This window comes from Loxodonta africana, chromosome 6, assembly GCF_030014295.1.
Source record: "Loxodonta africana isolate mLoxAfr1 chromosome 6, mLoxAfr1.hap2, whole genome shotgun sequence".
Lineage (NCBI taxonomy): Eukaryota > Metazoa > Chordata > Mammalia > Proboscidea > Elephantidae > Loxodonta > Loxodonta africana.
The window spans coordinates 55,299,022-55,321,701 of record NC_087347.1 but is presented as its reverse complement, the minus strand read 5'-3'; the positions used below and the strand labels follow the sequence as shown (position 1 = coordinate 55,321,701).

General features: G+C 41.3%; 1 protein-coding gene across 4 annotated transcripts in view; it reads left to right on the top strand.

The window, feature by feature from the left end:
• MYO1B (myosin IB) overlaps positions 1-22,680 on the top strand; it is a 202,736-nt gene that overhangs the window by 69,247 nt on the left and 110,809 nt on the right. For all 4 annotated transcript variants that reach the window (XM_064286882.1, XM_064286880.1, XM_064286881.1 and 1 more), the window contains exon 3: positions 3,538-3,653. In XM_064286882.1, the coding sequence (XP_064142952.1) occupies positions 3,538-3,653 (116 nt within the window). The remainder of the gene's footprint in view (positions 1-3,537; positions 3,654-22,680) is intronic.

Genomic DNA, 22,680 nt, shown 5'->3' with positions numbered 1-22,680 from the left:
TTTGCCCACTGTTGATAAGATTGTTTTTATATATTAAAAAAAAAAACAAACCTGCTGCCATTGAATCGATTCCAACTCATAGCGACCTTATAGGACAGAGTAGAAATGCCCCATAGAGCTTCTAAGGAGCGCTTGGTGGATTCGAACTGCTGACCTTTTGGTTAGCAACCGTAGCACTTAACCACTACGCTACCAGGGTTTCCTATATTTTTATAGAGTGATTATTTTCACAGAGTGATTATATTCTTATATGGTGTACAAAAATGACCTTTTTTAGTTTTCCAGATTGGCGGAAAATCTTTATAATTAAAACCACTGTTACCCATGGAGGAAGAAAATCAGTAGAACATTTCTACTGTTCCTTTGCTTTCTGTTCTGTTTAATTTTCTGGAAAGACGTGGGAATCTCCTTGAATCCAGTGCTGGCAATACTGGGAAAACTTGTTGCTCTAAAAATGCCACTTTTTGTTGGACGATATTTGAAAGGTGGGGAATTTGGAGGTAACACTCCTCTTGCCTCTTTTTTTTTTCCTTTCATGGACCTTTTTTCTTTTAAAATTTTACCACATGTTTTTGTTGGCATCCCTCTATCTTTATGATAAATGTTATAATGTTGAAATTGAAAGGAAAGATGGAGCTGCTAACACAAGTTACATTTAAGTGACTTTTACTTGTGTGGCAGGTATTGGGCTAGGCATTGTACAAAGTAAACTAAACGAATACTAATTCAGCTGTTAGGGATTTAAAGTCAAAGTGGAAAGGAAGATAGTGTTATGGTTTGCAATGCAGGAAGGTTAGCGCCTGATAAAATAGAGCATTCATCCCTCAGAAAGTACAAAGCTACATTTAAATCCTGAGATTATAGTACATGAGATATAAATTCTGAACATGTACATAGACCAAGAGGTAGTTGTTCGAACAGAACAAGGGGGTACGACATGGGTTAATATCAGGAAGGGTCTGGTTGGGGGTTATATCCTTTCACCATACTTTTTAAATCTGTATTCTGAGCAAATAATCTGAGAAGCTGGATTATGTGAAGAAGAAGGCGTTGGCATCAGAATTGGAGGAAGATTTCGATGTGCAGATGACACGCCCTTGCTTGCTGAAAGTGAAGATTACTTGAAGCACTTAGTGATGATCAAAGACTATAGCCTTCAGTATGCGTTACACTCCAAAATAAAGAAAACAAAAATCTTCACAACTGGAGCAATAAGCAACATCATGATAAAGGGAGAAAAGATTGAAGTTGTCAAGGATTTCATTTTACTTGGATCCACAGTCAACACCTGTGGAAGCAGTACTCAGGAAATCAAATGACATATTGTGTTGGGCCAATCTGCTGCAAAAGGCCTCTTTAAAGTGTTAAAAAGGAAGTTGTCACCTTGAGGACTGAGGTGCCACTGACCAAAGTTAGGGTATTTTCAATCTCCTCATATGCATACGAAAGCTGAGCAATGAATAAGGAAGACTGAAAAAGAATTGATGCCTTTGAATTATGGTGTTGGCAAAGAATATTGAATGTATCATGGATGCAGACAGAAGAACAAACAAGTCAGTCTTGGAAGAAGTACAGCAGCCAGACTGCTCCTTAAAAGCAAGAATGGCCAGATTTCGTCTTATGTACTTTGGACATGTCATCAGGAGGGACCAGTCCCTGGAGAAGAACATCATGCTTGGTAAAGTAAAGAGGGTCAGTGAAAGAGAAGAAGACAGTCAATGAGATGAATTGACACCGTGGCTGAAATGATGGGCTCAAACATAGCAACGATTGTGAGGATGGCGCTAGACTGGGCAGTGTTTTGTTCTGTTGAACACAGGTTCGCTATGAATTGGAACCAGCTTTTTTTTGAGGGCACCTAACAACATAATGACAACAGATATAATATGAAATTTTTTTTTTTTGCATTTTAACAGGAGCCTTTTATATTTTTTAATTTTTTTATTGTGCTTTAAGTGAAAATTTACAATTGAAGTCAGTTTCTCATACAAAAACTAATACACTCATTGTTATGTGACCCTAGTTCCTCTCCCTACAATGTGACAGCACACTCCTTCTTTTGACCCTGTATTTCCCGTGTCCATTCAACCAGCTCCTGTCGCCCTTTGCCTTCTCATCTTGCCTCTAGACGGGAGCTGCCCACAGTCTCATGTGTCTACTTGAGCTAAGAATTAGCACACTCGTCACCAGTATTATTTTATGTCTTACCATCTAGTCTAATCTGTCTGAAGAGTTGGCTTCGGGAATGGTTTTAGTTTTGGGCTAACAGAGAGTCTGGGAACTGTGACCTCTAGGGTCCTTCCAGTCTCAGTCAGACCATTAAGTCTGGTCTTTCTACTATAATTTGAGGTCTGCATCCCACTTTTCTCCTGCTCTCTCAGGGATTCTCTGTTGTGTTCCCTGTCAGGGCACTCATTGGTGGTAGCCGGGCACCATCTAGTTCTTCCGGTCCCAGGCTGATGGAGTCTCTGGTTTATGTGGCTCTTTCTTTCTCTTGGGCTCATATTTTCTTTGTCTTTGGTATTCTTCATTTTCCTTTGCTGAAATTATGTTTTTTGAATACTAAAGGGATAGCTGTGGCTCCATATTGAATCATATGTGGTCTGAGCCCATTGTAGAGATTGACAGATTTGTATGAGGGCAGTGCTAAGGTGAAGACCCTGTTTGTTGGGTGTTGGGCTGGGGGTAGGGATGAGGGGAAACTCTGGGTTGCTGTTTACTGAAACAGGAAGATAAACATGAGAGATGAAGGAAACACCAGCTGTAATTTGAATCAGCAAGTGAGCATGGCTCTGGCTCACACTTAACAGTGGTCGGTGATGAAATTTGGCTTACGCACCTGTTCTTGGCAAGTATGAGAGGTTTTGGAGAGCTGTTATGCAAGATCATAAATCTACCAGATTTATTTTGAAAAGTATCTTAAATGTATAAATCTATGGTTTCCATTTATAGACTGTTATGGATTGAATTGTGTCCCCCCAAAATATTTGTTGTAAATCCTAACCTCTATGCCTGTGGTTATAATCCCATTTGGGAATAGGTTGTGTTGGTTATGCTAACCAGGCAAAATTAGTGTAAGGTGTATCTTAAATCAATCTCTTTTGAGATATAAAAGAGATTAAACAAGCAAGGGAGAAAAGCAGAGATGGGGGAGGAGGTGCCAAGCCACATGAAGACCACCCAGGAGCAGAAGCTTGGAAGAGACAATGACCTTCTTCCAGACCTTACAGAGGGAGAAAGCCTTCCCCTAGAGCCAGAACCCTGAATTCGGACTTTCCTAAACTGTGAGAAAATAAATTTCTCTGTGTTAAAACCATCTACTTGTGATATTTCTGTTATAACAGCAGCAGTAGATAACTAAGACATGGACCATCTGTCTTTAGAGATGTAAAGCTTTCTTGAAAGGCATAAGATGAATGGTGAAGCATTAGAACAAGTGTTATTTTTAAAAGGGTGAAATAATACAACACTAAGGTTTAAAAGATGTTAAAACACGTCCTGCGTACTAATGGGTATTTTTTCTTCTTTTTTTTACAGACATACATTGGAAGTGTGGTTATATCCGTTAACCCATACCGGTCATTGCCCATTTATTCCCCAGAGAAAGTGGAAGATTACAGAAATAGAAATTTTTATGAACTGAGCCCTCACATGTAAGTACAGTATTAAAGCATTAAATTTCTCTTTCACTCCAGAGATGTGTAGTTGACAGATGTGTCCAGCTGTCTCCTTTGAGGAAAATGTTTTTGTTAGTTTCTTTTCTTTTTTCAGTGAGATAAAAGAACACAGAAGTTAATTGTTACCCTTATTTTTAATTAAAAAAAAAAAAAAAGAATAATACCTCATTTGGCGTCAGACTTTTCTAAGTCATGAAATTTTTGGGTTTAGTGTGTAAGATATTTCCTGTTAAAAATTCTGCGTGAGTAGCAGCTGTTGCTAATTATTTTTGCAAATAAAACAGGAATGTGTATTGTTTATTACTATGAAGAGCCCAAGCAGCCTTTTCATAGTCTCTTTAGTCTGAGAAAGATCCTAAGTCTTGAGTTGTGTAGTGGTGTTTGGGTAAAAGGACTAAGTAACACCTTTTGTTTATCATCTCGGCAGACATAGTTTACCAGATGTGTGCGATAGGCCAGTGAGTGAGTTCCCTTTCTCTGAAGTTAGCCGGTGGTTTGGTTTCTCTGAAGAAGGTCGCTCGCTAGTGTAGATAATTCCTTCACAATGCCTGTAGAGATTCCATTCGCTCTTTCAAGGTAAGTTTTTCAGTGATGTTCTTAAGAGATTCTGCCAGTTTATACCACTAGACTTCTGTTTTTGAGTCTGAAGACTAAAACATAGCACTGGGAATGATTTCTTAGGTTTCTCAGCAGCAAAACTAAAACAGAACAAAGCAAGAAAACCAAACCAGTTGCCATCAACTCAATACTGACTCATGGCGACCCCGTGTGTTTCAGTGTGGAACTGCACTCCATAAAATTTTCAGTGGCTGTGACCTCACGGAAGCAGATCTCCAGGACCTGCTTCTAAGTCACCTTTGGGTGGATTTGAACTGCAGACCTTTCGGTTAGCAACCCAGTGTATAACTGTTTGCATAGAACTGTGTTACTACTAGATCCTAGAATTTCTGATTCCCTGAATAATGGTATCTGAAAAAGAAGACAAAAGTTAAAAGAATAACCAGAAATTATTATAAGCTATATCTTTAAATTTTTATTTCTCAAGTTACGTTGCATTTACTAATAAATCCGTGCTCTGTTTACAGTCTCACATCCATTATTGAGTTTAAAGAAAGGGAAAGAGAAAGATGCTGAGTTAAGTTGTGTAATGAGTTGAGAGCCTCGGACTTCCCTGCCCATTACTTGCAGAGCCATTTCCTGCCCCTTCCCCTATGGGTATGCAAGTTAAAAAAACCAAAATTCCTGATTTTATTATTATAAATTGTTTTAAGGCCGCCCATGTGTATTGGAGAGGAGCGTTGGAAGAAGTGGTATAATGCTTTTTTATGTAATAAACTGTGGAATACAGGTCAGAATATTTAGGAACTACTGCTGAGCACCACTGGCACCACTGCTGAGCACTGGGATGGTGCTAATATTGGTAAAAGTGGCTTGAGAAGTGTCAAGTTCTCTTCAAGGCTACACTATTTCTCATTATCACTGTTATTATTGCTTTTTAGCAATAAGCATTGTCCTCTTTCTTTCAAAGCAGACCATATGTTGAAAACAACCCTAAACGTCATGAAATGTATATAAATATATACATACGTAAACGTTGTTGTTATTAGGTGCTGTCGAGTTGGTTCCGACTCATGGCCACCCTATGCACAACAGAATGAAACACTGCCCGGTCCTGTGCCATCCTTAACAATCGTTGTTATGCTTGAGCTCATTGTTGCAGCTACTGTGTCAATCCACCTTGTTGAAGGTCTTCTTCTTTTCCACTGGCTCAAGGAGACATATGTAAATATTGATGGGGAGATATTTAGAAAATGTCACTGACTATGAGAAGGATTAATTGATCACTGGAATATTTGGGGAGGTTTTTTTTTTTAAATCTTTAAGTTGCCAATTGTGGTCCTTTCTAAAGTTTAGGCATTGGAAACCCTGATGGCATAGTGGTTAAGTGGTTAAGTGCTATGGCCGCTACCCAAGAGGTTGGCAGTTCGAATCCACCAGGTACTCCTTGGAAGCACCATGGGGCAGTTCTATTCTGTCCTATAGGTTCGCTGTGAGTTGGAATTGACGACAACGGGTTTGGTTTTGGTTTTTGGTTTAAGCTATTGAACTAAAGCGGTGGTTCTCAGTCAGGGACACTTTTGCTCCCCAGAAGACATTCGACAATGTCTGAAGACTTTTTTGTTGTCACAACTGTGTGTGGGAGGGTGCCATTAGTGAGTAGAGGCCAGGGATGCTGCTAAACATCGTACAATGCACAGGACAGGCATTCACAAGAAAGAATCATCCCACAGGACTGGACGGCATTTCTTTATGCTGTACGTGGGGTCTCTGTTAGTCGGAATGACTTGATGGCACCCAACAACCACAACAACATTATCACTTGCTAGATAATGTATAGCACAAAACAGCAACCAACTAGAGAAAGGGTATACTAAAGGGAGAATAATGTAGAAGGGTAAATAAACAGCCAATACATTTACACCTAACAACAACTCTTAATTTTGATAGAATATGAATCTAATAATTAAAGAACATATATATCACTTGTCCAGGCGTTTAGTTTCTCTTGATAGTACATACAGTGACATTTTTGGGCTCTTTAGAACTAAATATTGAAATAATTTGTGAAAAATGATTATTAAAAGCTAAATTCTATTTTATCAGTCAGGTGGACTCTGATTACATACTTTTCTTCAAAAAGTAGATTTTGCAAGTAATCTAGTTTATTTTGCCCTATACTTCAAGGAGGAGTGTACTGTGGAAGCTGCCAACAACTCTTCCTAGTGATCGCAGCCCAGGAACGAGCTGAAATGTGTCCTTCTTAGATTAGGGTATAATGTGGTGGCCGTATTACCTTAGGCATTATAAGCACTATTTGAAGCGAGCGGTCTTTCCATTTTAGTAAATGAAACACCCAACAACAAATTTAAAAATCTCTGGTCCTCTCACCTAAAAATGGGAAAGTAATCGATGGGAGGATTTGGATAGTACGAATGTCACTTGTCCAGACATGAACCTCTGCCTCTATGGAGCCTTTCACCTCTAATTTTTTGCCAAACTAATTTCACAGGACCACATGCCATTGCCCCGTGAATGATGTTGTTGCTAGAATGCTTGTGTGTTTTGAGTCCTTGTTAATGCTGTTAACACTTACACCATGCAAGGTGACCAGATAAATGTTATTAATAACATTACTGACTATATCTCAAAATGTATGGGCTCTGTAGTTGGGTGTCCATGGCCAAGGATAAGGGTCCACGACAGAAGTCCTTGTGTGTTACCAGTATTTTTCTATACAACATAAGTTGAACTCCTGTGAATAAAATTGTATTTATTTTGAGAACTTTACAAGCTGATCATGAACTCTTAAAGTGGCTGTTTGTATAATTGGGTGTGGAAGCACTTTTTCAAGCTGTGTGTGTTGATGTGGTATTGCTAGACTTTTGTATGACTTCTTTCATGTCACTTTTGGAATTGTTTGAGCCTCTAATTGATTCAGTATCTTCCAAAAAACCACTTGTTGAAAGTGGCTTTTCACTTTCCCATTTAGCATTCTTTGTACTTACTATTTTAGAAAAGTTTTTCACTTACTGAGAAAATATTTATTGACTGGTTACATGTGCCAGACACCAAGGCACTGGGGATATAGCAGTGGACAAAAGAGATAAAATGTCCTGTCTTCATGAGGGAAATAAAACGTTGTTGTTGTGTGCCAGTGAGTGAATTCTGACTCACAGCAGCCATATAGGAAAGACTAGAACTGCCCCACAGAATTTCCTAGGCTGTAACTCAGAGTCCAAATCGACTCGATGGCAAGGGGTTAATCTTTACGGAGCCTCGGTGGCACAGTGGTTAAGCATTCAGTTGCTAACCAAAAGGTTGGCTATTCAAACCCACCACTCCGTGGGAGAAAGATGTGACACTCTGCTTCTGTAAAGATTACACCCTTGGAAACCCTGTGGGACAGCTCTACTCTGTCCTGTAGGGTCACTATGAGTCAGAATTGACTCAACAGAAATGGGTTTGGTTTGGTTTTAATCTTTATGGGAACAGATTGCCCACTGTTTCCCCCGAGGAGCAGTTGGTGGATTTGAACCACCAACGTTTTCATTAGCAGCTGAGCACTTAACCATTTTGCCACCAATACTTCGAAGAAATGTTCAAAAACAAGGGAGAACGAATGAAGCTGAGGGAGGAAAAGCTTTTCTGAAAGAAAAAACGCATTTAAATAGTATTCTTAAAAAAATGCCTTTTGAGCGATATTCTTAATATGTTTAAGTTAATAAATGTTAGATTGTGTGGTCTGAAAGGATCTGCCTCTGCTTTAGTCTCCAGTTCACATCAGTCACTTGCGCAGGAAGGAATCAGAGCTCTGTCTCACCAGCTTGTTGTTAGGGGCCAGCGAGCTGATTCCGACTCATAGTAACCCTGTGTACAACAGAAGGAATCACTGCCTGGTCCTGCACCATCCTCAGAATCGTTGCTATGTTTAAGCCAATTGTTGCTGCTTAAATTAACACCTCATTTAATGACACCATCTTGAAAATAGCCCAAATTGCCCTCTTCCTTTTACGCAAGACTGTCATGACTCAAAATAAGTGGAAGGCAGTCACCCTCTTCGCTTTCAATCTTTGTGGATATTTGTTTGATTTTGGAAAACCATGACAAAACTTACTGACTTAGAGAGACTGGTTTCATAATAGCAATACAATGGCAATGTGTCGGTGAAGGACAGCTGCTAAATTGTTAGCTCCCTGAGGGCTAGGAGCCTGGCAGGAAACATCTCTGGGCCTCGCACATAATCAGCTTTTATAACTAAACTCCTTGGACTAAACTGACTGCCTTTGGCTCTCACACTTTCAGTCTTAGTATATTGCTTTATTGAAGCTACTTTCAAAAAGAATTTCTTTCAGAATATATTACGTATGTTTACATACGACAAAATCATATACTCTTGGCAGAAAGAGACCTTAGCTAATTTCTGTTTCAGATTACGAAATCTTTTAATCCCAATTTTTAGATCCCTAATTAGAATTTATATCACTTCTCACAAAATACCCATGTCAGACTTGAAAGGAAATAGATTTTGACAAGGTTGTTTGAACAGCCAAGGACATGTTCATACCAATGCACATGATTATTTCAATGACATAAAGAGGAAGGTTTGGTTCTCAGCAGAATAGGTTGCTTCCTGCCAGAACGTTACTGGTCTTTGATAGGCACTGAGAAATTCTACAACATTCTGGAAAAGATCCATTTCACACAGGGGAGTGGCACATGAGCCCTCAGGCCTGAGAAAGATCAGACTAATCCCTCATCCACTGACAAAAAGTACGAGCCAGTTAGAGCTCTACTGGGGGAGCCCTGTCTAGAGTGTCTAGGGAGGATGGGGAAGGGTGCTGCCCCCAATCCTTTGTTGTTTAACAGCCCTTGCCTTGGTGTCTTGTTGGGACTTGTATGATAGTGAGACATGTACTTAGGTAGGGCCAAGGGACAGATGTGGGAGTTTGTCTGAATCACGGTTGGCAAATGCGGGCCCTGATCCAGTCTAAGGACATCAGCAAAGCCAGGATAATGGAAACAGTTCAGCAAAGCAGAGCCCCAGGAGACTGGGAAGATATGCTGTAGGCTGGGGCCCACCCAGCTGGCATGTCCGAGGGGCAGAAACCCATGTCAAAGGGTAATAGGCCCCATGCACCAGAAAAGATTGAAGTTGTCAAGGATTTCATTCTACTTGGTTCCACAGTCAACACCTGTGGAAGTAGCAGTCAAGAAATCAGAAGACACATTGCATTCGGAAAATCTGCTGCAAAAAAACCCTTTAAAGTGTTAAAAAGCAAAGATGTCACCTTGTAAGACTGAGGTGTCCCTAACCCAAGCCATGGTGTTTTTGGTTGCCTCATATGCATGCTAAAGCTAGATGATGAATAAGGAAGACCAAAAAAGAATTAGTGATGCCTTTGAATTGTGGTGTTGGTGAAGAATATTTCTGTCTTGGGAGAAGTACAGCCAGAATGCTCCTTAGAAGCAAGAATGGTAAGACTACATCTCACATATTTTGAACATGTTGTCAGGAGGAACCAGTCCCTGGAGAAGGACATCATGCTTGGTAAAGTAGAGGGTCAGTGAAAAAGAGGAAGACCCTCAATGAGATGGATTGACACAGTGGCTGCAACACTTGGTTAAGCATAACAAAGATTGTGAGGATGGTGCAGGACAGGGAAATGTTTTGTTCTTTTGTGCCTAGGGTTGCTGTCATAGATGGAATTGTGTCCCCCCAAAATATGTGTCAACTTGGTTAGGCCATGATTCCCAGTATTGTGCGGTTGTCCTCCATTTTGTGATTGTAATTTTATGTTAAAGAGGATTAGGGTGGGATTGTAACACCCTTACCCAGGTCAAGTCCCTTATCCAAGGTAAAGGGAGTTTCCCTGGGGTATGGCCTGCACCACCTTTTATCTCTCAAGAGATAAAAAGGAAAGGGAAGCAAGTAGAGAAGGGAAACCTCATACCGCTAAGAAAGCATTGCTGGGAGCAGAAGCCTGTCCTTTGGACCTGAGGTGCTCCCGAACCAAAGGAAGATTGAGGACAAGGACCTTCCCCCAGAGCCCACAGAGAGAGAAAGCCTTCCCCTGGAGCCAGTGCCCTGAATTCGGACGTCTAGCCTACTGGACTGTGAGAAAGTAAACTTGTCTTTGTTAAAGCCATCCACTTGTGATATTTCTGTTTTAGCAGCACTAGATGACTAAGATAGTCGCTATGAGTCAGAGCTAACTCCATAGCACCTAACAACAACTGTTCCAAGTGGGCTTTCCTCCCAGCTCCAGGATCCCAAACCCCAAAGTGGCAGTGATTGTTCATTTATTCAGTAAACATGATTTAGCATTCATAATATGTGTAAGGTGCTGGGAATACAAATATGAATTTGTCCTTAAGGCTTCACAGCCTGGTGTGGGAGACAGACCAGCAAATAAATAGCTCCAGAAAGGAGATGTTGGTGCAGCTGCCGTTGAGTTGATTCTACCCAGAGATATGTCAGAAGAAAGGCCAGACTATCTACTTCCAAAAAATCAGCCACGGAAAACCCTGTGGAACACAGTTCTCCTCTGACATACACCTGGTTGCTACAAGACAGAATTGACTCGATGGCAGCAGGTTTTGTGTACCTGGTTTGCCCTGGACAGCCTTGGTTATTCCTGCTTTGTCAGCATAATTAATTGTGGCCCCTTACACTTGTATCATAAATGGTTTGGTCTCCTGTGGATAAGGTGCTGTGGGAGCCCCATGTAGAAGGTGCTCAGTCCTTGAGGAGGCAGGAGATGGCAGCTCAGAGGAAGGGACAGTTGGAGTTGTAAAAGATGAATTTGCTGCATGGATGATGAATAGGATTCTAGGCCCAGGAAATAATTTTCCAGTCAGAGGAAGCAGTGTTGATTTAGTCATTCGGCAAATGTCAGGTACTTGTTCAGGTGCCATGAGTCGGAATCAGCTCAACGTCAATGGGTTTAGCTTCAGGTGCTGGGAATAGAAAGCTATATAAAAGTCTCTGGCCCCATTGGGCTTCTGTTGTAGCAGGGAGAGAGGCAATAAACAAGAGAAACAAATAAAAAAGTGGTATTATATGGTCATAAATGTTATAGTGAAACGTAAATCAGGGTAGCAGATAAGAGCAGTGTGGGAGGGGAGTGATTTACTGTTTTAAATAGGGTGGCCAGGGAATATGACACCTCTGTAGCCTGATAGGGTAAGGAATGAGTCCTGGGAAGTGCTGGGAGACGAGTGTCTTAGGCAGCAGAGTGGCAAGTGCTAGAGTCTAAAGGGAGACAGAGATGTAACAACATAAAAAACCAAACCCATTGCCGTCGAGTTGATTCTGACTTATAGCGACCCTACAGGACAGAGTAGAACTGCCCCATAGAGTTTCCAGTGAGTGGCTGGTAGATATGAACTGCTAGCCTTTTGGTTAACAGCCTGAGCTCTTAACCACTGCACCACCAGGGCTCCAACATATGTAATAACATGACATGTCCTAAATTCACGGGGTTCCATAGGGCTGGAATGCAGGGTGCAACTGGGGAGTGGGAACATGAGACAGAAAACAGGACCGACCTAGATCACTAAGGGCTTATGTGCTAAGGAATTTGCACTTTTAAGCAGGCAGGGGAGATACAGTTAGCCTTGAGATGTGGAGCCCTGGTGGTGCAGCAGTTAAGAGCTTGGCTGCTAACCAAAAAGGTCAGCAATTTGAATCCACCAGCTGGTCTTTGGAAATCCTATAGGGCAGTTCTGTCTATAGGGTTACTGTGAGTTGGAAGCAACGGCAACAAGTTTGGTATTTTGGTTTTAGGGGCAGAGAGGAAGAACTCAATGAGAGTGAAATTTAGAGATCTGGTAGGCTTTTGCAATAATCTAGGCTAGAAGGGACAAGAACAAAAGATTGTCGTCTGGGAATGGAGGACATTTCAGAGGCAAATCCACAGAACCCTGTGGTGAGGAGTGAGGGATGGGGAGGAGGTTCAGAGGCGAGTCATACCTCCTGGTTGGGATGGGAATACAGAGATCATGATGCCCAGCAATTCCCAAAAAGTTGAAATAGTGAGGAGACAGCCTTGTGAAACAGCAGCGAATTCCTAGAAGAGCAAAGCCTCGGTAATAGTTTGTCATGGACTTGGAATAGTGGGGCTTCCTCCCTGGCACTTCCGTGTTCCCTAGTTCTCAGTGCGGGGGTAGAGTGGTGTTGCTGGCCTTCGGGAAGAGCGTGTGTGCATAGGCTTAGATTGCTGATGTTGGACCCCTCCCACTCACATTCAGTCACTCAGTGTTTACTCTTTGATAAAGGTACTTCTGAAAAGTTCTAAGTAAAATCAGAGTTTCTCTTTAATGTATGAATTATCCATGTAACTGCTTTGTTTTAAAAAGTAACTTTGTTTTCACATTCAGTTGACCATGGCCCTTAGCTCAATGGCTCTCCATTGCTTTGAGCTGAGCTTCCTCCTCAGGTGTTTAAAGTTTGGGAAATAAATAATCCAGCGTTGGCACTATCTTCCCACACCCATGTTTTCTGCATTTAGGGTCATTGGGTAGACACACATCTGTTTTTGAGAGTACGGGCTTTGTATTCTTGGTTTGTTATTTCTTAAACCTTGAAACTTCAACATTGAGGTGTTCACTCCTGTCGTCAGTTCCCGTGGTCCCCATCTCTTCTCTTGTCTTTCCCCGCTTGGCTTAAGAGACTATGGACATGTGCATATATGGGTCTTAAGACATAGAAAGCTTGTCACAAAATATATGAATGTTAGCATCTTGAAGCCAAGTGTTAATGTTGGAGTTATCTGTATGATGTCCTAGTAACCTGAATTAATGATCCTTCTTTTTCCAAGAAGTGTCTAAGGGTAGTTCAGTAAACATTTGAGTATTACAAAGGCTGAACTAATCCAGTTCTCATCCAAGGCAACTCCTCTACATGTGCCCTGGATCACATCCAACCTCTCTCATGTCCTCAAGGGCTTCTTTCTGTTAATATCTCATCTCTCCGCTGCTTTATTAACTTTTTCTTCTCCTTCTTGCAGTCCAATGAACATATATACAATAATATTTTTCTTGCTTTCACATGTTTTTTTCTTAAATAATATTTTATTACGTTTTAGGTGAAAGTTTAGGTTCCCCTTTAACAATTTTTGGAAACCCTGGTGGCGTAGTGATTAAGTGCTACAGCTGCTAACCAAAAGGTCGGCAGTTTGAATCCACCAGGTGCTTCTTGGAAACTCTACGGGGCAGTTCTACTCTGTCCTATAGGGTCGCTATGAGTCGGAATCGACTCGACGGCTTGGGGGTTTTTTGGTGGTTTAACAATTTTTATACAGATCGTTACATGCTTTTGGTTACAATTTTTACAATTTGTCAGCATTCTCATTATTTCCATCCTGCTTGTTCTGTTTTCATTGCTCTAGCTTCCCTTCCCCTCCTTGCCTTCTCATCTTTGTTTTTGGGTAAAATGTTGACCGTTTGGTCTCATATAGTTAATTGTTTAAGGCAGCACATTACTCATGGGTGACAAATTGTTTATTTTTATAAGCCAGTCTATTATTTGGTTGAAAAGTGACCTGAAGAAATGGCTTCAATTCCAAGTTCAAAAGTCTCTTAAGGCGATAGTCTCAGTCCAGTGGGTCTGGTCTTTTTAGGAATTTGAATTTTGTTCTACATTTCCCTGCATTCTATCTGGGACATTCTGGTCAGAATGGTAGCCAGGCACCATCTAGTTCTTCTGGTCTTGGGTTAGAAGCGGCTGTGGTTCATGTGGGTTATTAGTCCTGAGGATTCGTTTCTTCTTTGAGCCTTTGATTTCCTTCGTTCTCTTTTGTTCCCTGTGAGTAGAGACCCGTAGTTGAATCTAAAATGGCTGCTTGCAAGCTTTTAAGACCCCAGATGCTAACATCACCAAACTAGGATGTACAACATTATCTTTGTGAGCTATGTTATGCCAACTGATGAAGTTGTTCCCTGAGACTATGGCCCCAAGCCTTTTAACCCAGTAAACCAATCTTGTGAATTGTTTGGATATATCTAGGGAGCCTCCATGCCTGTGGTCCCCATGTGGTTTGTTATACATGTGAATATATATGGAGCACACACAAATGTGTATATAAATATGCCTGTAGATACACCTGTACATGCATGTGTATTTACTCACATATGCCTTCCTATACACTGGTATGCATCCGTATCTACACACGTTTTTTGGTTGTTGTTACTGTTGTTGCAAAATTGTATGTTATAGCATTTACCGAGGTTGTCCCTTTTTCTCATATACTTCTTAGTGTCTTTATTTACCTTGGTCAGGTTGTACTGACTTCATTCATTTTGGGGATTGCCTTTTCCATCTCCAAAAGTAACAAGTATGTACTACCTAGGAAGTGATTCCCCCTTCCGTCTCCCTCCCATTCCTGGTTCCATCAAAGAACTTTGCTTTCTCTGTGTATATTTATTTTTGACTTTTTACAGTAGAGACCATATAGTGTTCGTCTTTTTGTGATTGACTTATTTCACTCAGCATAATGTCCTTCAGATTCATCCATGCTATAAAATGTTTTGGGGTCTCTTCATTGTTCTTTCTAGTGAGTAGTATTCCACTGTATGTATGTACCACAGTTTGTTTATGCATTCATCAGTTGATGGGCACTTAGCTTGGTTCCATCTTTTTGCAACTGTGAATAATGCTACAATGAATATAGGTGTGCATATTTTTATTTGTGTCACTGCTCTTATATCTCTAGGTTATATACCTAGGAGCAGGATTGCTGGACCATAAGATATTTCTATTTCTAGCTTTTTGAGGAAGCACCATACCATTTTCTGTAGTGGTTGTACCATTTTACAATTACACTACCAATGTATAAGAGTTCCTATCTCCACACAGTCTTGCCAGGAAAGTGTGTTGGATTTTATCATATGTGTTTCTGCATCAATTGTGATGATCGTGTGATTCTTTTGTTTTATTTATGTGATGAATTATGTTGATTGGTTTTCTAATGTTGAACCATCTTTGCATCCATGGTTTGAATCCCACTTGATCATGATGTATTTTTTTTTTTTTGATATGCTGTTGAATTCTGTTAGCTCGAATTTTGTTGAGAATTTGTATGTCTACCTAATGAAGGATATTGGTCTGTGATTTTCTTTTTTGGTGGTGTTTTCATCTGCCTTTGGTATCAAGATTGTGCTGTCTTCAGAGAATGAATTGGGGAGTATTCCTTCAGTTCCAATATTCTGGAATAGTTTGATTAGAATTGGTGGCAACTTTTCTCTGAATGTTTGGTAGAATTCTTCTGTGAAGCTGTCTGGGCCAAAGTTTTTTTGGGGGGTAGTGGGGAGTTTTTTAATGACATCTTCAATTTCTTCTTTTGTTATGGGTCTGTTCAAATTTTCTACCTCTGTTTGTGTTACTTTAGGTAGGTAGCCTGACACCATCTAGTCCATCCTTTGATGGAATGGATTCTTTATTCCTCTTAAATGTCTGCGTGGAGTTCTTTTTGTTTATTGATTTTCCTCTTTATTTTGGTGAGTAGATTTATTAATTTCTCTGTGGTTACTCTGAAATTTACCCTTATCTTCCTAATAGTCTTTTATATATCTTGATATCACCTTGATTTTCTCTACATATGGAAGTTCAATAGCTATACCATTTATTCCTCCTTTTTGTTTTGAAGTCGTCATCATTGACATCTCTGGTTCCCTGTTTTCAGCTTTATTTTACTTTTTAGAATTCCTTATCTGGATTGGTATCTGGGTGATGCTGTTGTGTGTCTTAATCTCAGATTGTTGTCTGATGTCATTGGTTCTCTGTCTGAAGGACTCCCTTTAATATTTCTTGTAAGATTGGTTTGGTTTGCTTAATTTCTGTGTGTCTGGAAATGTCCTAGTTTCATCATCATATTTGAAAGACAGTTTTGCTGGATATATGATTCTTGGTTGGCAGTTCTTTTCTTTCAGGGTTTTATGTATGTCATTCCATTGCTTTATTGCCTGCATGATTTCTGCCGAGAAGTCAGCATTTAGTCTTATTGGTGTCCCTTTGTAAGTGATACTTAATTTTTCACAAGCTGTTCTCAGAATTCTTTCTTTGTCTTGTTTTTGAATAGTTTGATTATGATATGTCTTGGTGACTTTCTTCTGAGGTCTATCCTTTGTAGGGTTCATTGAGCTTCTTGGATGGAAACCTTGTCTTTCGTGATATTAGGGAAGTTTCCTGCCAAGAAATCTTCAAAAATTCTTTTTTTTCTCTTCCTCTTATGGAATTCTTATTACGTGTAAATTAGTCCCCTTGGTAGTGTTCCACATAACTCTTAAAGTCTTTCTTCATCTTTTTTCAGTTGTGTTTCTGATTGTTCCTCAAACAGATCCGTATCAAGGGATTTGTCCTGTATCTCTCTGATTCTTTCTTCCATTGATTCAGCTCTATCTCCTCCCACTGAGTTACCTATTTCTGATATTTTATTATTAATCTTCTGGATTTCTAGTTGTTGTTTTTGTGTGGTTTCTAATTGCCTATTTATTTTGTCATTTTTTTTCTTGTATTGTTTTCATGAATTCATCTAGGTTTTTGCTGTGTTTTCCTTGATCTCTTTGGGAATCCTGTATATAAGTCTTTTGAATTCCTTATCATATAGTTCTATTACCATATTGTCCTCAGGAAGGTTTTCTGCCCCTTTATTTTGTACAATTGTTTGAACCATTTTATCCTATTATTATCTGCTGTCTCCCGAGTCATTAAGGTGTTAATTTATTTACTGACACATTTCTTTATTGATGGTATGTGTGTTTGTTTTGTACTGAGTTGTTTGTTTTGTCTTGATGTATTAGGAGCTTTGTTTCTTCTCTTTTTCTTTAGAATGTCTTTTCTTCCTTTGCATTATTTTAATTGTTGTTGTTTTGTGGTTCTGTTCTATGTGTGACTTTTGGTGGTATCTGTGGCTGGCTGTGATTTCTTCTCACTAGTGGGTATGGTGGATCACACCCATACCTAAGCCCTTTGTGGTTAGGCTTGTATGTTTTCCTTTACTGGATTAAATGGAGGTGGGAGAGCAGGTTCTTTCCCTGATACTGGGTGACAACTGTTAGGCAGTCAGCATCCGTCCACAGCCCCTCTGGGACCATGGGGTCCTTCAGGGTTGGTGCTAGCAGTTAATGCATTCTCTGGAAGTCAGGGCAGAATAGCCCTGTATCTGCTATGAGGGAGTGCTACCCAAATGGATGGGATAGGTCTGTGGTGGGTGAATGAATTGGCATCTCAGTAGGTGGTGGGGTATCAAGGGGTTTCAGTGCAAGCACAGATGGCCTGCAGGAACTGTTTAGGTGTGGGCAGCTGGGTGGATGTTGGATGAGAGCACTAGGAACCCCTGCTTGTTATTTGGTGGAGGTGCACATGGCACCTGTGAGGATATGACTGGCATTGCCGGTCAGGTGATGTGTCTGACTGGCTGGTCATCAGACATGGATGCAGGGAGTGTTCTCACCGTTGCTGGGTTGGGTGTTGTATGTACTCACTGCTGGTTGCCAGGTGGTCAGGGCAAGGGTACACAGGTCACCAGACACTGGGTGGGTGGTCTAGGTGGTCACACCTCTGGTCACAGGGCAGGTGGAACGACGGCATGGTTGTCAGTGTGATGGTGTAGGAGTGTGCACGGCAGATCACTGGGCAGGTGGGGCAGTGTGGGAGTGGGCAACCCGACGAGAGGCTCTGGTTGCTGGTTTGACTGCACAAGACAGTGTTCTGCGAATCACCTGGCAGGGTGGGGGGGGGCACAACGTTGGTCACCAGAAGGGCATGGGTGGTAGGCAAGGCAGGGTCCCTGTTCTCCCAGACTCTGGCATGGGTACTGGGACATTCCCTGCAGAGTGCAGCTGGTGATCAGGACCTGGCCCTGACCAAACGCAGGGAGGTATTTGTCTAGAGTCCAGTCAGGTAGGGGATCTCTAGCTGTCACTCTAAGGATCCCCCACTCCTTCAGTGCCACCTTCCCAAATGATCAAGGACCTCTGCTGGTGTGTAGTTCTGTCCCTGTTTTCTGGCTCCCTCCCTGCTCTATGGTCACCTAGATCCCTAGGGCTCTTGCCCACCTTCTTGCAGTTTCCCTCCTTGGATCCAGTTAATGTTCTGGTCACCTAGCTTTACTCCAGGTTTGTCTACACGGTATCTCTGTCTCCTATTTGAAATTCTGTGAACTTGCGTTTCTGTGCTCTTCACCAGGAAACTCTGCTCACGTATCTCAAGATCCCTTGCCCTTTTGATTTTCTAACTCCTGGTCTTTGCACATTTTATTGTAATACTTTACTTTGTCTTCCCAAGCTACCCTTTGGAATCTTCAAAGGGAAAAATGTTACTGAAGTACAACGATGTAAATTATAAAATGAACACACGTAACTGTTCAAGATTATGTGATATGGGTGAGCCATTCCTGTCTGGTTATTCATTACCTGGAACCACAGACATAAGGAAGGAGGAAGTGTAGAGATGCATGTATGAGTGTTTGTTGGGCGTTGTTCCTAAAGCAAATAGAAAATGGTGTAGAACACTTTGGACATTTGCTTCCTTTTTATAACTGTCTAAATTATCTAGTGTTGCTATAACAGAAATACCACAAAGACAACCTATTCCCAAATGGGATTATAACCACAGGCATAAAACCAAAACCAAACTCTAGGGACCCTATAATGCAGCGTAGAACTGCCCCACAGGGTTTCCGAGGAGCTGCTGGTGGATTCGAACTGCCAGCCTTATGGTTAGCAGCCTGAGCACTAAACCACTGTGCCTCCAGGGCTCCAACCACAGGCATAGAGGTTAGGATATATAACACATATATTTGGGAGACAGTACAATCTATAACAATAATGTAACATAATTTTCATTATCCCACATATAAAAATAAGATTTTTTTTTTCATATAGAAGTGTTATATTTCTATAACTATGCCTATAAGACAAAGTATGGCATTCACAATTATGTGAATGCCATACTTTGTCTTGTAGGCATAGTTTGAGTGGCCTGAATGTGTTTTAGAACTTGAAAATCTTTTGTCATTTTCTATATTTAAGAACTTTAACTTTACTTTGATCTCTGTTTTTGTATTTATAGCATTGATCATAAAATAGAACTTTTAAAATTAAAATTTTGTCTATGAAAATGCAACAGTTGAGTCTGAATGAGTTGGTTGTAAGCTCTCCTTCACTTGTCCTCTTCTTGCCTTTTCCACTGTTTCTTTCTTTTTCAGGCACACGGGTCTTGTAGTCTGTTACAGTCACTCCATTTGGAGAACCAACTCCCTTTGGAAGCTGTTATGGATTGAATTGTGTCCCCCCAAAATATATGTTAACTTGGTTAGGCCATGATTCCCAGTATTGTATGGTTGTCCTTCATTTTGTGATTTTCCTGTGTGTTATAAATCATAACCTCTGCCTGTGGTTAAAGAGGATTAGGGTGGGATTTTAACACCCTTGCTCAGGTCATGTCCCTGATCCAGTGTAAAGGGAATTTCCCTGGGGTGTGGCCTGTACCACTGTTTATCTTAAAAGAGATAAAAGGAAAGGGAAGCAAGCTGAGAGTTGGGGACCTCATACCATCAAGAAAGCAGTGCCAGGAGCAGTGTGTCCTTTGGACTCAGGGTTCCTACGCAGAGAAGCTCCTTGTCCAGGAGAAGATTGACAACAACGACTTTCCTCCAGGGCCAACAGAGAGAAAAAGCCTTCCCCTGGAGCTGACACCCTGAATTTGGACTTCTAGCCTACTAGACTGTGAGAAAATAAAATTCCCTACGTTAAAAAGCCATCCACCTTTGGTATTTCTGTTACAGCAGCAATAGATGACTAAGACAGGAGCTTTGTTCCAAAAAGTCCACTTTAGCACATGAGTTGCCCAAGAGAAGCAGACATTTCCTTGCCAGCTAGGTTTAATGTGAAGAATTTCATCATGAGCAACACCTCGCAAAATGTACTTGCAGAAAATAGAATAGTGACTGTTTTATATCACAGCTTCTTATAATGGCACTAAATGGAAGCAGAAGACATAACTCCAGAGCACAGTTTAGGAAAAGCAGTCCTATAAGAGCCAAAACACTGTTGTAAGTTAGTGGTTTTTAACTTGCTCAGTGGAATCACCTCAGAATTAGATCAGGATTTGTAGGAGGTGGGTGTGGGCAAGGCATCAGCTCTCCAGATGATTCCAGTGTACATCCAAGGTTGAGAACCCCTGGCACAAGTACCTAGTTTATTGATGGCTTGACTTGATCCGGGAATACAAAGAACAGATATATTGCAATTTCTTCCTCAGATGATACTTTGTCACAATTTTGTATATGTTTCTTTGTTTCTTCATAACTGGGTTTTGGATTCAAGGTGGTCTGCAGACAGCTGGAGGCTGCATTCATTGGTAAGAGCCTAACATACATACATATTCGATTGCCAGTAAGGAGCCTGTGAGTGTTGTAAATGGCTCATGTACTAGGCTGCTAACCGAAAGGTTGGAGGTTTGAGCCCACCCAGAGGTGCCTTGGAAGAAAGGCCTGGTGATGTATTTCTGAAAAATCAGCCATTGAAGACCCTGTGGGTCATGGTTTCATGCAACATCATAATCAATAGGGTATTTTTAAATAGGCCTATTTTAAACAGGTTTTTAGTGTTAATGTTCTACCTCCTAGTTTTTTACATAGTGTCTGGGGTATTAAAAGTTCGCAAGTGGCCACCCAAGGTACAAAAATTTGTCTCTATCCCCCTGGAGCAGCAGAGGAAGAAGAGGAGCCAGGAATCAGAGGAGGAACTGGAATGTGTGCCTAATTACCTTCATGAACAACTGCCTCCCCTGTCATGAGACCACAACTGGATGGTGTCCAGCTACCGTTACGGAACATGTCAATCAAAGATTCTATAGAAGAGTCATGATCAAGGGGGAAAAATGTGGAACAGAATTTCAAATTCTCATGTACTCCAGAGTTTCTGGAACCATGGAAGCTGGATAGCCCCCAAAACTATTGTCCTGAGGTACTTTAAACCTTAAACGGAAACTACTCTCTGAAGTCATCTTTATGCCAGACAATAGTTTAGGTGATAAAGAATGCCTGTCTTGACTATTGTGTTCTTTAAAAGAATTATTTATATATGATCTACTTGACAATAGCAGCTAGGTTAGATGAGAAGCTTAGGGGGAAGTGAGCTTATGTTAATGTCGGTGGAATAATTTGGAAGAGGATAGTTGAGAATGATTACAGAACTTGATTGTAGTCAGCGCCACTGAATTGTACATGTAGAAATTGTTGATTGGTGTATGTTTTGCTGTATACCCACTCCTCTTTTATAGACTAGCTCGTTAATAGGAAAATTGGCACTATGTGAGGATCAGGGCCGTGCCTTGTTTTTGGTGGCAGTGTTCCTCCCAGTCACTCGCCACCCATCAGGCGCTCCCGGTGCATCTAGAGATGCGTGTGTCACGGCGAGTCCCCCCTTCTCTACCACACCTTCCTCGCGGGCTCCGCGGTGGTTGTTGGGGATTGCCCACTGCCTCTGGAGCAGCAGGGGCCCACCATCACGTGGCCATGCTCCAGGCCTTGGTGCAGACCCCTGTGCCTCGCCTTTCCACCTTCCAGCTCCACTGGCCCCACAGATGGGCCTCACTGAGCAGCAGGTAGCTCCCAGTCCTGTAGGCAGGTGAGGCCCAGCAGAGGCTATGGAGGTGGCGGGAGAGGCCTCTTTGGAAGAAGAGACTTCCAGGTCCCATGCCTGACTCCTGCCTGGCTCCTGCCACCTCCTCCTCACGCTCACTGAGGGCCTGGCCTGGGTGATAGGAACTACCGGTGGCCTGCACGTGGCCTTGCTGCCTTTCACGAAACTCACCCTCGTGGTCCTCCCCCCACTTTCACTTCAGCTTCTCATTAATGTGCAAAATATTTGAATAGTAGATTTTTTTACTCTTGTCATAAATGGAAAATGTTGGATAACAAGGTGGTTGAGAAGTGAGGAGTAAGTGTATATGTTTTCATTCCCCAAAAATAAAAGAAAAAAGAAACCTCTGTGGAGCATAGCTCTACTCTGCAACACACAGGGTCTCTGTGAGTCAGAATTGATGCAGCGGTAATGCAACGGCTACAGTTTCTTTTGGGGGGGATGGGTATTGCCAATAAAAGACAGATTAATAATTTTAAAATCCACTGAGTAAATAGGCTGGGCGGTTGTCATTTTATGAATATTGTGGAAGCAAACCAAGACTTGTTTGAATAGATGGCCCTCTCCTCTCTGTGAAAGGTGGGCCATGAGGCTTACGATGAATAGAAAGTTCTCTGGAGTGGAACTAGTCGATGGTGATGATTAGGCAACTACGTAGAGTACAGCAATGGTCCCCAGTCTTTGAGGCCGGGATTGGTATTTTCTCAATTAATTTCTCAATTAAGTTGAAGTGCTTTTATACTGGGAGAGAACAGTCGTGTGTGTGTGTTTTTATTTTTTCCTTTTTTTTAACCTT